Consider the following 14,419-nt stretch of genomic DNA (forward strand, 5'->3'; position numbering starts at 1 on the left):
TAAATGACACTAAGTTGAAAAGCCATGAAAATCATTGCCCTCATATTTGCTCTTTAGTTTGCATGGGAAAAAAAAAATCATCTTATTAGTTCTTACTTCCTATTACAACATTACTTCACTGAACTACTGAAAAGAAAAGGGAGTAAATTAAAGAAGTCATCTAAACAAAATAAACCTTTGATATAATACTACTGAAAACAACACAAAATGTGAATAGTGGGCTTATGTTGCTTGAATAGTGGCAAACCACGACACAGAGAAATAGAACTTTCTAGACTGTATTGATTCTCTGTTATCTTCTGTCTGCTTCTTATGAGTACTTCAAAGGAAGCATAGAAAAAAAAAGAAAAAATAAATCTATGATAAGCAAATACAGAGCAATCAACTTGTAAACAAGTACCTAATCCCAAAAAGTCAAAAATGCCATCTCTCCTTATTTTCCCTGCTTTCCAGATCTGGACAATATTTTAAATATGAAGTGCTTGCTTTAATCTTGCCAGAGCTTTAGGAAAATGAAAAACTTAGTTACGAGGGCAATGTTTTGGCAGGACAAGAAGCTCTAAGGTAACTTGGCTGGAGCTTTCCTTGTGTGGATGGGGGTGTCAGTTTAGACTTCTTGTCTCACAACTTTTACATCAAATTTTTGCATGTGTCAGTAAGTTTGAAGAGGAATGTTCTGGAAATTTTTGGAGGAATGATGAAGTCATCATCAAAGAAAGAGAAACTTGCTCTGGTGGTGTGGACAAGTTCAGGTTTCTTGCCCCCTGAAATGAAACCATCAAACCCAAGTCTGCTGGAGTTTACACAGAGACAGAAGACTTTCTCCACCCACACCCTTTGGTTGTTTTGGGCCACAACAGATGACTCCTGTGACCTGACACCATAATTCCATGCTGGATTACATTAGCATGATTTCCCTGGCATTCTGGCATCTCTTCTCACTTCCTGCAGTGGCAGTAGCGCCAGGGAGGTGGAAGAATTGGCATGAGCTGGGAGGCCTCCCGCGTGTTTCCAAGAGGGGGCATTAGTTTTACAATTCTTCGAGTATACTGACTGTATTTTTGCTGGTTTTCTCTGTCTGTACACCCTCTGAGTAGAAGAACAGAAATTACAGACAAAGGACAGGCAGAGCATTCAGATGTTTACATGTAATAAATTCAAGGCAATGAGTAGTAGTATAGAACTCCTGCTGCTGTGTGATTACCTATGGATAGTGTGAGCACAAACATTAAAATGTTGAATCCCTTCATCTTTTCCTGTTTTTCTTCTAAGTTGACTAAGTAGCAAACAAGGGATCTGAAATCTACATGTTGAGATGATGAAATTTATTATACAGCTGTTTTTCAAGACACTCTGAATTGTAAAGGGAGCTCACACTATAATGTAGAGGCATTGCATTGACAGCAATGCTGTTGTTCTAATCTGAAACAAGAGAGTACATTCTGAATTTCCAATTTATTGATTATTAAGCTAAATGAAAGGATTTTTTTCCCCCAGTGGAACAAGGGGGAGTGTTGGGAAGTAGTTGTAAATAAAAGTGGGGTTTTTTGACACCTTTTTTTTCTTGTGCAGCATTTCAGCAGTTCATGGTTATATAAGAAAGGAAAGGCTGGAGGAAAAATAATTCAGACAGTTTTTCTAGCTTTCTAGTTTTTGAGAGGACATTGTGGTCTGTAAAGTGTCCCTGCAGGCAGTGGGCTCATCTCATGGGATGAGTGGTTGTTATTTCCATCAACTTTCTTGGAGCTGTGAGTTCATTTTCAAAACAAATATTTTTAATTGAGTGATTTAGAGAGGTCTGAGCAGAGCTTAGCCTCTCCAAGTCTTTTTTTTTATCTTTAAAAACACGTCTAGAAGAAATGTCATCTCAAATAGAAATCTTTAGGAAAGACAAAAGGCTTGTAGAAGCTTAGTAGTAACTTCATTTAATGCAAGAGCTTTGTGGATCTTTTTATCGCAGTTACATGTAGGGAACAATGCTAAGTGAAAAATAAACAAGCTCTCATGTAAAAACTGTAATTCTGGAAGCTGAGGTATTTCCTGAAGTGTGAGTTAAATTGTTCTGAGGCAAATTTTCCTTAAGCCAGGAAATGCAGCTCTTCCAGTGGGATTGTTTCCACGGGAGGTTTCTGCCTAACCTTGCAGGTGGAGAGTGTGCATTTCCCTCTAGGGATGCACAGCGAGAGCTGGGGCTGCTGGAGGCAGCCTGGCACGGCTGACCAGGGAGGGGCCACTCAGCAAGAGGTGTAAAACTGACAGAATATACCCACTCGAGTTTCAGACAGTATGGGCTGAAGTGCAGGGAAGTGTTTGAGTGTAGCATATGAAGAATGGAGTTAATCAGTTGAAAATAAATGCTTTGCACAGATTACTTTTACTTTCTGTGCAAGTTTTTTGTGATGGAAGGGAATGTAAATTGTTCCGTCATTAATTATGAATTCTAATTTTCTTTCTTCTTCTGCTTCACAGTGTGTGCTGTACTTGTGGGCCTTGAAAATCCTTTACCCCAAAACACTGTTTTTACTTCGTGGGAACCATGAATGTAGACATTTAACAGAGTATTTCACATTTAAGCAAGAATGTAAGTCTATCTTACCCTTCTCCTCTTAACTCCTTTTTCAGCAACTTAATTTATTTTGCAGATATTTGATACTCGTTCAGTATTAGTAAATTTTCATGTTAAATGCCATTAATTTTAAATGGTAGTCCCTGTTCCCTGAGGGGGAAGTTACCTCTCAGTGGTGTGGAATGGAAGGGCTTAGACCCCCCCCAGATCTGAGTATGGGAGCTCCTGGGGCTGCTGTGGGTCCATCTGGCTGGGATGCTCTCGGTGAGCGTGTTCTGCTGCTGATGCTCCTGGCAGCAGCCAAGGGTTTGCTGCCCCACACAGCAGCCTGGCAGGCAAAACCTGCTGGCACAACAGCCCTGGCACCTGTGACAGGTTCCTGACTGCTAGTTAAGGAGGACCTCATCACACTGGGTCACTGGGTCTCATCTCATAGAGCAGGAGAAAAATGCAAGGAATTTTTATTTTGTTTTTCCTTTAGGTATAGCATTTTCACATTTGTCCTCTGTGTCGGCTTAAACTTTTCAATATGCTCTTTTGATATAAATTCCTTTCTGTGTTGCAAGAAATGATGCAGTGACACATAAAAGCTTATTAGGTGTAGACCTTTACCTGCACAATGAAGCTTTTTTTCCCCTGTGACACAGTGAGATGAAACTATTGCCATAAGTCTGTGTTTTCTTTTTACACTGGGGATAAAGGAAATGTTAATTGGCTCGAAGGCTTCATGGTTTACTGAGTTTAATATGCATATTGGTAAATTAACATTTCAGCTTCATTATTCCACCTCGTTCATTTCATAATGGCATTTCTGTAGATAATTAATTATAAGGGACTGGGCTAAAGTTCTGACTGTTTCATAGAGAGTATATTGAGTGATAATGATGATAACCGTTCAGCAGATGTTTTAAGGCTTGCTCTACAGATTTCGTACTGAGTAGAAATGGTAGACTGTAATGGTATATTCAGGTGTTTATTTACAATTTTTTAGAAAAAATACGAAAAAAATTTATTAGCTTCACCTCAGAACAGGAAGAATTTTTCCAGCAGTGATATTTTTATATTAAGCAAAAGTTTGGGTAAAGTCCTCAATACTAGATAGAATAGTGAGAGGAAAAAGTTTGAGATATTAAGCACAATCCTTTTTCCTCTTAAGTATTGATGGCAGTTTCTGTTACTATCTTAATTTTTAAAAGGTAAAATCAAATATTCAGAACGTGTATATGATGCCTGCATGGATGCCTTCGACTGCCTTCCCTTGGCTGCTCTGATGAACCAACAATTCCTGTGTGTACATGGTGGCTTGTCTCCCGAGATCAACACCTTAGATGACATCAGAAAAGTAAGTCTTGGAGGTTATTACCTGTAAGCACAATGTAAGCCCCATCTGACAACTCCTTGTGCCTTGTTAAGTGTTCTGTGCTTTCTTGGAGTAGATGCAAAAGAGATCTAGAAGAACCTCACAATATATAAAGATGTAACAAAAAAGGCTCATGTGATTGTAATGAATATAGTTGGTATTTTTTAAATTGTCAAGAGCTTCATTCTCAAGAGGACCCACCATATTTTTAATAGTTCTGCGTTTGAGTGTCCAGCAAATGGTCTAATTGAGGCTTAATAAGTTCATACTTGTTGTACCCTTATGTTCTGAAAAGTTTCTCAGAAATCTCGTGCAAGTTCAGAGAACAGTATCAAACAACTTCTTCACATAATCCAGTGTTATTGCATTTTATCAAGGATTAATTTTTTATTCACATGTTTTGTAGAAGAGATCTCTAGGAAGTCGATATTTCTAGGAAGAGCTATTTAAACCATTCATTCTTAGTGTTCCCAGAAAAAAAAATCCTCCTTGCTTGAGACTTGCAAACATGGATATCTATTTCTGAGCTTTCAGGTTAGTGAAAGGTAATTTATGTTCTAAGGTTAATTTGTAGTCTACTAAGAAATGATTTATAAATATAGTTTTTAAAAAAACCAACAAATTGAGCCAGTAATTACATGTTTTGGTTTAAAAGCAATTAGCTTAAGATATTAACTGCACTTTAAAAATTACTGAATGCAAAGTTTTGTTTCTGAGGTAAAGATTTACTATCTCAGTAAACAAAAATACTCTGCATAAAAATTAGCTGGCTCTGCAACAGCATAATGGCAGAGTAAAGTTGTTTAGCTCTCAGATTCTAGATTAGGTTCATTAACACCTTCCCTTCTCCCTGCCCAGCCCTGCCGGTTTATTTATCTTTGGCAATCAGCAGAAATTGGGTTTGCAGATTTATGAATTTTTGTTTAAATGCATTGTAATTACATAAGCATTAAGCGGAGAGGGCTGAAATAAGACGTGTAGATATGCTGTGAATATGTCAAAATAAGAACGCAAAGGTAAAATTATAGAAGTCTCTTACTAAAACTTTGAGTGTTGAAAACTTACAACACCGATTTGTTCTCTTTGATTTTTTTTTTTTTTTTTTTTTGAGGGGAGAAGGAATCCACTAGCTACTGAATCTTTTACTTGATCTTTCTGGTCAAAATGGAGAATATTTCAGACTGCAAGCCTTATTCATACACCATCTTAACAGGGCTGCTCTTATATGAAAGAATTCTTGAGATAGCACATAATGTTATTATATTAAAGAGTTCTTCCAGGAGAATACTGATTTTTATTATTTTGCTATACTTCATCTTATTTGCAGTATGATTCTATGTAATTTGAAGTATTAAATACCCATAGGAGGACCAAAAGGAGAAGTTTTTAGCTTCTTAATTAGGGTTAAGGTTACAGGAGCAATAGCAATGTCATGCCTACATGCTGTAATTCAGAGATATTTTCTTGATATTTAGATACATTTTTTTTGTGAAAATGTACATAAATCTAAATGGAAACTGGCTTTGAAATAACTACTATATTTTCTTGAGGTGCCCCACTTACATAAATTTAATGTTTTACTGTTTGAAAAATCGTGAAATACAGAAATATTATATTCTCCCTTGTCCACTGGAATGCTTGCAAAAACCAGTAGAAAGCCAAAAAAAAAAACAAACAAAAATTCATGTAGAGTGTGAATCCACTGAATCTCTTTATTTTCAGTTCTATCTGTTCCTTCTGTCCCCATCAGTGTTTGCAAGGAGTGTTTTGGTGCTCAAACTCCTCTGCTTGAAAGCTGAAGAACAGATTGCTCTGAGTCTCTTGTTCACTTGCTCATGGAATAAAAAAGAGTAATTTTGCTTCATTGTTTCTGTGATACATAGTTGAAAGAAGTTAGTATTTCTTTGTCTCCTATTTTTCTTAGTTAGATCGATTCAAGGAACCACCTGCATATGGACCTATGTGTGACATCCTGTGGTCAGACCCATTGGAGGACTTTGGAAATGAGAAGACTCAGGAACACTTCACTCACAACACAGTCAGGGGGTGCTCGTACTTCTACAGGTGATTGTTACTACTTTGAATAGATTTCTGTTGATGGACTGGTTCTGCTTTTGCAGTATAAATGTTTGCTTGAACTTTGTGGCACCACTTAGGTAATTAGGCATTTTTATCTGCAGGCTACCCTTGTTTTCAGAAAAATTCATGCTTGCTTTATTTTAATATCTTCTGTTATGCCACAGTGGGAAAACTCTAAATCACTTAATTTTATTCACCAAAGCATGTGTATTTTGCCTCTGGTTTTGTAAGTAGAGAATGAATGTGTCACTTTTAAAAAGGGGTAGGCAACTGCATTTCTAGTTTGAAAATTAAAACGTAATTTCTAATGAAAGATGCCAGCACTGAAAAATGGATTACTTATTGTTCTGTAAGGTAAATAAAAATTGTGACTTCCCCCACAGAGGAACTTTTTTTCCTCTCAGTTTGATCAAATGTTTTTGTTTGTTTGTTTAGAAGCAATTCTTCTTAAGAAATTCAGTATTTAAAGAGCATTTGTTAAATGGGACTTAGTAATACCTGAAATGCAGAAAAGTGCCTGTAACATTCCTGCAGAAACATGTATGTACTGTCCCCTGACAGTCTGGGGATTTTAAGGAATTTGTGCCTTTTTTTTATTGTGGTAGTTAAGAACAACATACAAGGACACCAGAGTAGCAAAACTAGCAGGGGAGGAGGTTATATGGCAAAATGAGCAATGTATTCAGTGAAATATTAATTTAAAAAAGGTGTTGTTCAGGAGAAATGTGAAGATGTTATTGAAATGTTAAGAGGTTGTTGAACTTTTTGAAGTGAAGCATTTCTGCTTCAGCCCATGCTAGTTACACACAAATCTACGTTTCCTCAGCAAACTCAGAGGAAGGGAGGAATCCCAACTCTTTCCTTTGCATTAGAAAATCTCACCTTGAACACTGACTGTAGCTGTTTAGTAACACGTCAAAAGTAATTCAAGGGCTTCCACCAACAACCAGGTGACAGAGCCACTGGAATCAACCTCCTTGTTGGTGACATTATCAAGAAGGTGGCAGATGGTTTGATGTTCAGCAATGAGGTTTCTGGCTCCCTTCTCAGAGCCCCGTTGCTGCAGCGTGGGGCCGGCGAGGAGCAGAGCAGTTGGCTCTGCAGCCTGGGCTGCTGGCTCCCGCCTCCGGTGGGAGGTGACATCTGGGAGGTGCTCCATGGCTGTGTTTGGGATCATCATGGAAGGGATGGCACGCTGCTGCAAACAATTGGTCAGTGCAGAAATGGGCTATGACTGAGCAGTAAAATCATTGCTTATCGTCTCAGGAGCAGCAGCAAATGCTGGAGCGTACCTGTGACTCCCAGGCACTGCACACACGGGGAGTGATGGTGATTTCCACTCATGAATAGCCTGGCAGATGTGGCATGTGCTTAAATACAGGGCTGTTTATTTACTGGAAAAAGTTCTAGATTTTAGGTTGGGGTTTTTTTCAGAGGTCTGCTCCACACAGTTGCCATAAAATTTCTTTAATACATATCTCAGTTTCCTTCAGAAAATGTAGCAGACCTAGTCTGTGTCCTGACGTGTATTCAGAAAAGTGCATTTTCAGAAGAGGAACTATTCAGAAGACAGATAATTATCAGGTCATGTGAGGGACATATAACTGCTTGATGATTGAGTCAGAAGGCTAGCTTAGAATCACGTTATCTGAGTTTATATAAAGGCAAGCATTCCTTTTCAAAGAAGTACCTAGTTGCCCTGGAAGATGACTAATTGCTTGCCTAATGATAATACCTGGTATAAAAGGTCTCCATCAGTGTAGAATGTCTAATTTTCCTTGCCCTTTCTAGTTACTTCCTGAGTAAAGGAACAAGTTTCCCTGAACAGGCTTGTAAAGGAAGGACTGAATTACTCAGTCCTCCTTCAAGAATGCCTGTTAATAGAATGACTGTGTTTATTCTTCACTGAATAACATTTCTTAAGTTTCTTCAGTCATTTCTAGAATGGGAAGTTAAAAGACAGCAATGAGAATTTTGAATGAAAATCAGGAAGATTTCAGTCATGCCTGTGAATAAGTGAAAGAATTTCTAGCTGATTAAGGTCTCCTAATCAATTGCAGGAAATATCTGTAATAAATAATTTTTATTTATCAGAGATGTTCTTTATAATGACAAGTTGCAAGTTACTTTGCTCTGACTTAAAGTTTTTTCCTAATACAAAGATGCTGTGAGGAAAATAACAGTAATGTGGCTTTCTAACTGTGCATGCACCATCTTAACTGGACATTCCATCTCAGAAGTGCACAAAATCCTCTGCATTTAGCCAAAACCCGTTTGTGAAATGTTGGGCCATTTCTAGAGAAAGTGTAACTACTGTAGCTTACAGTAGTCTGACAAGCTTCTCAGTGAATTTCTTACATGATCACTCTCATACAGCCTATTGAATTTCAAACTGATCCAGTATTTTTTCAAGAAATGTCCCTTTATGTAAGAGTTCATGAAACTGCTGTGGCTAGGTATGAAATGTCAGATCTTGAAACCATAGGCATAACCTGTAATTTAAAGATGGCAAGAATAGTCTGATTTTTCAGAAGTGCTCAGAGTCAACATTTAGTGCACATCTTTAGCACCTAGCAGTATTTTGTACTGTGGATTGTCAAAATAGCACAATACCAGAGTGAAATGTTAACTGTGGCATATAAGGAATTAATCAAAATATATTAAAGTTTCTGTACCTTAAAGAGAACAAAAAGTGATAGGGATGGGATTTCATTTTCCCTATATGAAGTTTAAAATTGTACCTCCTTTGTAGTCATGGTCATGTTTGATGCAATTTTGTGCAAAAGTAGAAATCATTAATGGAATGCTGGTTGTTTAAATTGCTCTTTTATTATGAGTTAAGCTTTTCTTTCATCCATACCCAAAATAATGTTGTGTTCAGAGTATATTATAAACAAGAGGGAATTAATTTGTCACCGAGTGATATTAGACCCACAGGCACATAGTTTTTCAGCTGATCCAGCCAGTAAAGATGTTTTCCTGTTTACCAAATTATCTAGTTCTTGCCTTGAATTTTTCTAGCAAATATTTATTTACACTTTGCAATTTGTACTGATCTTGCCTTTGCACTTATTTCATAAGCTAGTGGTACAGTAACTCTCAAGCTATTTTCTAAGAAACAGGTTGGACACCAGGAGGAAGGGGTGGTCGGGCATTGGAATGACTGCCCAGGGAGATGCTGGTGTCACTTTGCCTGAAGGTGTTCAAGAAAAACTTTCCAGCCTTGGATAGCAGTGAAATGGTTCAACCTTGCAGATACTCTGGGGTAGAGTTATAATTTTGGCCCTACAAGCAAAAGATTTCAGTGGTGCACTTGACGTGCAAGTTAAGTTTGTCAGTATGCAAAGATTAAAGAAATATCTGCTGACAGCTTTTGAAGACTGTAGTGTGTTTCAGCTCAGGGTAGGAAGCACAGTTGCCTTTTTTTTTTTTTTAATTTTTTTTTTTTTTTAGTAATAGCATTTTTAACAGATTCTTTTGCTCACTTTTCTACTCTTCTTTCTCCCAGACCAGAAGCTTTTAGGGCTCTTGCTGCCCTCACATTGTCTGCCCAGATGCACTGGTAGAATTGCTTGTGTGCTCCATCAGGCCTGGGAAAACATCCAGTTTTGGAAGAACGACTCTGCAAAAAAAGATGTGTTTATTTGTTCTAATGCAGTTCCCCGTTCCACTTCCCAGTGCAGCTCTGCAGACAGCACAGCTAAGAGCATGGAAAATCTGGTGGAAAGGGATGTTCTGAGAGTTGCTTAAGGGACAGCACAGCAACAAAGCATTTGCCTTTGGAGAATCAAGTGCAAGGCCAATGGATTATGCAGGGAACCTATTTTATATGTGCATGTAATGTTACAGAAGCTTTTTGGACTAAATTTGAATGTTCTCTTTTGAAAGAAGTGCTTTTGCCTCTCTTTTAATGGTATGATGAGGGACATGAAAAAAACTATGTTGATTCCATCTAATTTTTCCAGTTTTCCAGTTATTGGTGGAAAAACAATATGAAAACATTTGCCATTTTGGTTCATGTTAGCAAAGTATTGCTTCTCTTTTAAAACTGCCAGCAGTAATCAGATATCATGCAAAAGAGACCTCAGAACTAGTAAACTATGCATGAGGCATGTTAATGAAAAAAGATGCCCAAGTAGGGAATATCAGAGTCACGTACTCCATGGGGAATAGCATCTCTCTAGCTTAGCAGAGGGGTGTTTTGTTTTCTCTGTGAGTCACTGCTCCTCCGTGATTCAGCATGACACATGAAGGCAGGAGGCTGGGGCGCTCTGGAAAAGCCTGTTGCGTGGGGGATTTCTGTTTGTTTGTTTTCCCTCTTGGCCAACTGCTTTATTTCTGGCTCATCTGAGTTACAGTCTGGGCTCTGCAAAGCAGGGCAAGGAGGAGAGGGTTTCTGGAAGGGTAGCACTCTGAAAAACTAGTAGGGAATTTGACTGCAAGTCAGTCATTTTAATAAAAAATATTTGAAAAAAGATTTCTGAGCAGAAGTCATTTCTGTAAAATTTTGTTTCTGATTATTTCTGCCATAATGTCTGTTTTATTGGCTCTTTGTGTGACTTTTTATTTTTACCCGCATTTTAGGACATATATTTTTGTGTTAAGGAACATTGTTTAATCTAAAGCTAACATACTAAGGAAATGCAGGATAGCATATGTAATAGCTGCACATGATGCAAAGTTTGCTACTCCCCAGCCTCTGCTTCAACAAGAAGCTCAAGAAAAATGCCTGCAGGTTGCTTTGCCTTTTTCAAAATAAAATATCCTGATAGACTGCTTATGGGTTGTGGTGGTCTGGGTAATAGGGCAGCTGGCACATTGAAGGTCCCATGCTATTCACTTGTAAAAAAAGAAGGCAGGCAAATAATTTTTTTGTAAATTTGCATGCAGCACTGTGTGACACCTCTGCCTTTGTAGGTGTGGGCCCTGTAGAATCTGCCAAGTTCTGCTAGCAGAATTCTTATTTTCCACAAATTTATGAAGAACAAGATAATTAAGCAATAAAAATCTCCACTATTTTTGTACTTGAAATGGAAAGAAGAACCTATCGTATCTATTTAGGAGCATTTTTTACCACTTCATTATGTCTTCTTTAAAAGCAGTACTTAACACTGGATGAAAAGAGTACTATGGAGGAAAAAAAAATGTAATAGCCTAGCCATTTTGAGCAGCTGCACTGATAATGAACATAATCAACTGTCTATCAGATTTTTGTGATAGACCCCAGTTTTCAGAAGTTAATGTAAAAATTTCTAAACAAAATGTACCATAAGTCTGCATTTAGTCACAATTAATTATGAAAAGAAATGTATGCAAATCAGTTCTCATTTGCCAGTGGTTTGAATGGCAGCCTGTCAGCATTTGAGATCACTGCAGTTGCCAAAATGTTGCCCCACGTAATTTGGGAATTGAAGTTGTTTTATAATGGCAGTTTTTTTAGACAATTCCAAATACCAGACCTGCATCTGAGAATACATGCTAGGTGGCTTAAATCCAGAAACAGCAATACAGCATTCCACTGGTTTTGCTGCAATGACATTTCAGCTTCAAAATACTCAGGAAAGTTTGGAAACAAGTAGTATCATTTCTCTTGGATAAACTAAAGGAAGATGATGTATTAGATTGGGGGAGGGGGGTGTGTAAGTGTTCATCTTTTTCATGCATGAAATTAGATACTGAGGGGGCTGTTAACTGATTGCAAGTGGCCACTTAAGGTGAAACCATGAAACCATGCCTGGGACAGCAGTTTTTTGTGTAATGTATAGTTAAGATTTTTTTTTTTTTTTTTTCCAAATCTTGCTCAGTATGTTTAGCACAGATGTATTCAGTGAACACATTTTTGGGGTTTCAGAAGTCACAGGATTTTAAGTTGCCAAGGGGAAAGATAATTTATTTCTCAAGGAGATAAAGTTCAGGAAGATAAACATCCCCAGTTTGAAGATTGATTTTCCTTTCTTCTTTCTCTCTCTTTCCTTTTCTTTCCACTTAACCACCTTATTTTCTGGTCCACAAGCAGCCGCTGCATACAGTAGTCAGTGGGTGAAGTTTTCTGTTTCAAGCAACTGCTGTGTTACATTTTGTTTTTTTAGAATACATTAAATCTTAGATGAATAAAAGAAAGTACGTTTTTTCTGACAAGCCATTGGGTGATTGTAGTTATGAAATGGATGAGTTTCTTGCATTCCTTTCCAAGCAGTTATGAGGTGGGATTTAAAAAGACACTGCTGGTGATGTTGTTGCTACTGAAATCTGCCTGCAGAGCAGGCGCTAATTTCATGAATGATGCACGCTTTATGATACATTTTTTGAAAGCTAGAGTTCTTTGTGCTGCTTCTGATAATGCCATAACAGGTGCTATTACTTTTTTTCTAACAGCTACCCTGCTGTATGTGAATTCCTACAGCACAATAACTTGTTATCCATACTTCGAGCTCATGAAGCCCAGGATGCTGGGTAAGTATGTGTGGAGAGGGCGAAATAATAATAATTATATATAATGGCTTACCATTCCCAAACAGAGCACAAAAAGGAAGAGCACATGAGTGAGAATGAACTGGAATGTATAAGTTGCAACAGCTCTCACTTTTTACTAATGCTACAAAAATGCACACTGGCATTACAATGTCTTTTACATAATTCTTAGTGAGTTACAAAATTTAATGAATTCTTATAAAAGCAACTTACTTAGCCTTAGTGTATTTAACTAATTTAAAATGACCAAATTTTTTTTATGCCAAACAATGGCAGGCATGTAAAGAAAAACAAATTCATTTTGGAAAAAGATTTGCAAATGTGCCAGAGTATTTTGACACACTGATTGTCATGATGCCAGAGAAGTGATTTGGCTCACAAAGGCCAGAACTGCCATCTTTTAGGACTTTCTCAGCTACCTAAAACTTTTGGGCCCACTGGTTTCATATTTCATAAAAAAAAAAAAAAATTTGTGGAACTGTATAGGCACATAAATTTTTCTGCAGGAATATCATTAATGAATTCAAGAAGTCTAAGCCATTGAATGGAAAAACAGTCCAGGTCAAGCATTAGGTAGTGTTGATGGTTCCCCATGAAACTATTGTCATTATAAAGGTAGATTTTTTTTGCTGCTTTAAAAAATTACTTTAAAAATTCCTCTTATTTGAAGTGTACCATACTTGTGAGATATTAATGAAGGATTGGAATCTGAATAAATAGCTTTGCATATCATGCCTAAATTATTATTATTATTGTATTTGTTTGGAGGTAGAAACTTTAGCCAACTTGAACAGCAATAAAAGATAAATTAGTGGCATTGTAGGAATAAGGTCAATATTCACTATGCATATTAAAAACTATTCTGAATGTTTGAATTGTCGTGACTTCCATATGGTAATGCAATTAAAAGCAAGCTATTACTATGCCAGAAATACCTAGGATGGAATACTCAAGGGTAATAAGATTTCTTTTTTCTTGTATTGCTTTCCAGTAAAGGGTGAAAATTTAAAATTTTGTGGAAAAGATTGCATTTAAACTATACAGCAGTTTCAGTGCAACTTCTGTGGATGTTTGCTAAATTCTTATGTTTCTTGTAGCTGAGGACTAAAGAGCAGTGCTTGGTGTACTTGTGTCTAAGGACTGTTTGGTTGCTTTCTTTCCAATTACTTGCAGGTTTAGTGCTTGATTATTTGTTGGCCCAATAAGCCTTGTATTTTTCATGAGGCAGTAAGGCTAAGTAATGAAAACACACAGACATTAATGAACTGGCTGATAGAGTGGATAAGATTAGACACAGCACTGAAGGTATCAGATGCCCCATTTCCCCTTCCCTTCTCACCCCTTCCATGTCCCCTGGCCTTGCCATGGCTGGAGAAGGCAGGCAGCAGGAGGGCCATGGGGGGCACCCAGGACCCTTCCAAGGCACCTGCTGGTGCTTGCTTCACCCAGTCCCCCAGAGGGAAACTCTGGCAATGTCCTGGGCACTGAGCAAATGCACAACAAATCCACCTCTGGCTCACTGAATTTCAGAGACACTCCACTTTCAAGCATGGATTCCTGGTCATGTCAAATGGTTATAATGAGAAAATCTGCAGGAAATACTTCTTTCCTGTGGCTTTTAAGTAGCTCGTGTGTGTTTTTCAGTCTTGGCATGTGTTAAAAGCCAGAGCCCTAATGCACTGGGCATTTTTTGCACTGAATGTGGTCAGTGGCAAATATGCATTCAACACTGGGTAGTAATTACTATCTTCCCTTTCTTCTTAGGTATCGTATGTACAGGAAAAGCCAAACAACAGGCTTCCCTTCACTAATCACAATTTTTTCAGCACCAAACTATCTAGATGTATACAATAACAAAGGTAAGAATTTAATTCCTGGTCATGTACAGTAGACTGTACTTGTATGCACTCAAGTATGTTGGTGTCTTTTCATTCCTGTATTTA

At 37.7% G+C, this 14,419-nt stretch overlaps 1 protein-coding gene across 1 annotated transcript in view; it reads left to right on the forward strand.

Moving 5' to 3' along the window:
- PPP3CA (protein phosphatase 3 catalytic subunit alpha) overlaps positions 1–14,419 on the forward strand; it is a 171,050-nt gene that overhangs the window by 126,590 nt on the left and 30,041 nt on the right. The window contains exons 4-8 of the mRNA XM_059469843.1: positions 2,470–2,581; positions 3,763–3,908; positions 5,851–5,990; positions 12,381–12,458; positions 14,241–14,335. Coding sequence (XP_059325826.1) covers positions 2,470–2,581; positions 3,763–3,908; positions 5,851–5,990; positions 12,381–12,458; positions 14,241–14,335 — 571 coding nt within the window. The remainder of the gene's footprint in view (positions 1–2,469; positions 2,582–3,762; positions 3,909–5,850; positions 5,991–12,380; positions 12,459–14,240; positions 14,336–14,419) is intronic.

This window comes from Ammospiza nelsoni, chromosome 4, assembly GCF_027579445.1.
Source record: "Ammospiza nelsoni isolate bAmmNel1 chromosome 4, bAmmNel1.pri, whole genome shotgun sequence".
Taxonomy (NCBI): domain Eukaryota; kingdom Metazoa; phylum Chordata; class Aves; order Passeriformes; family Passerellidae; genus Ammospiza; species Ammospiza nelsoni.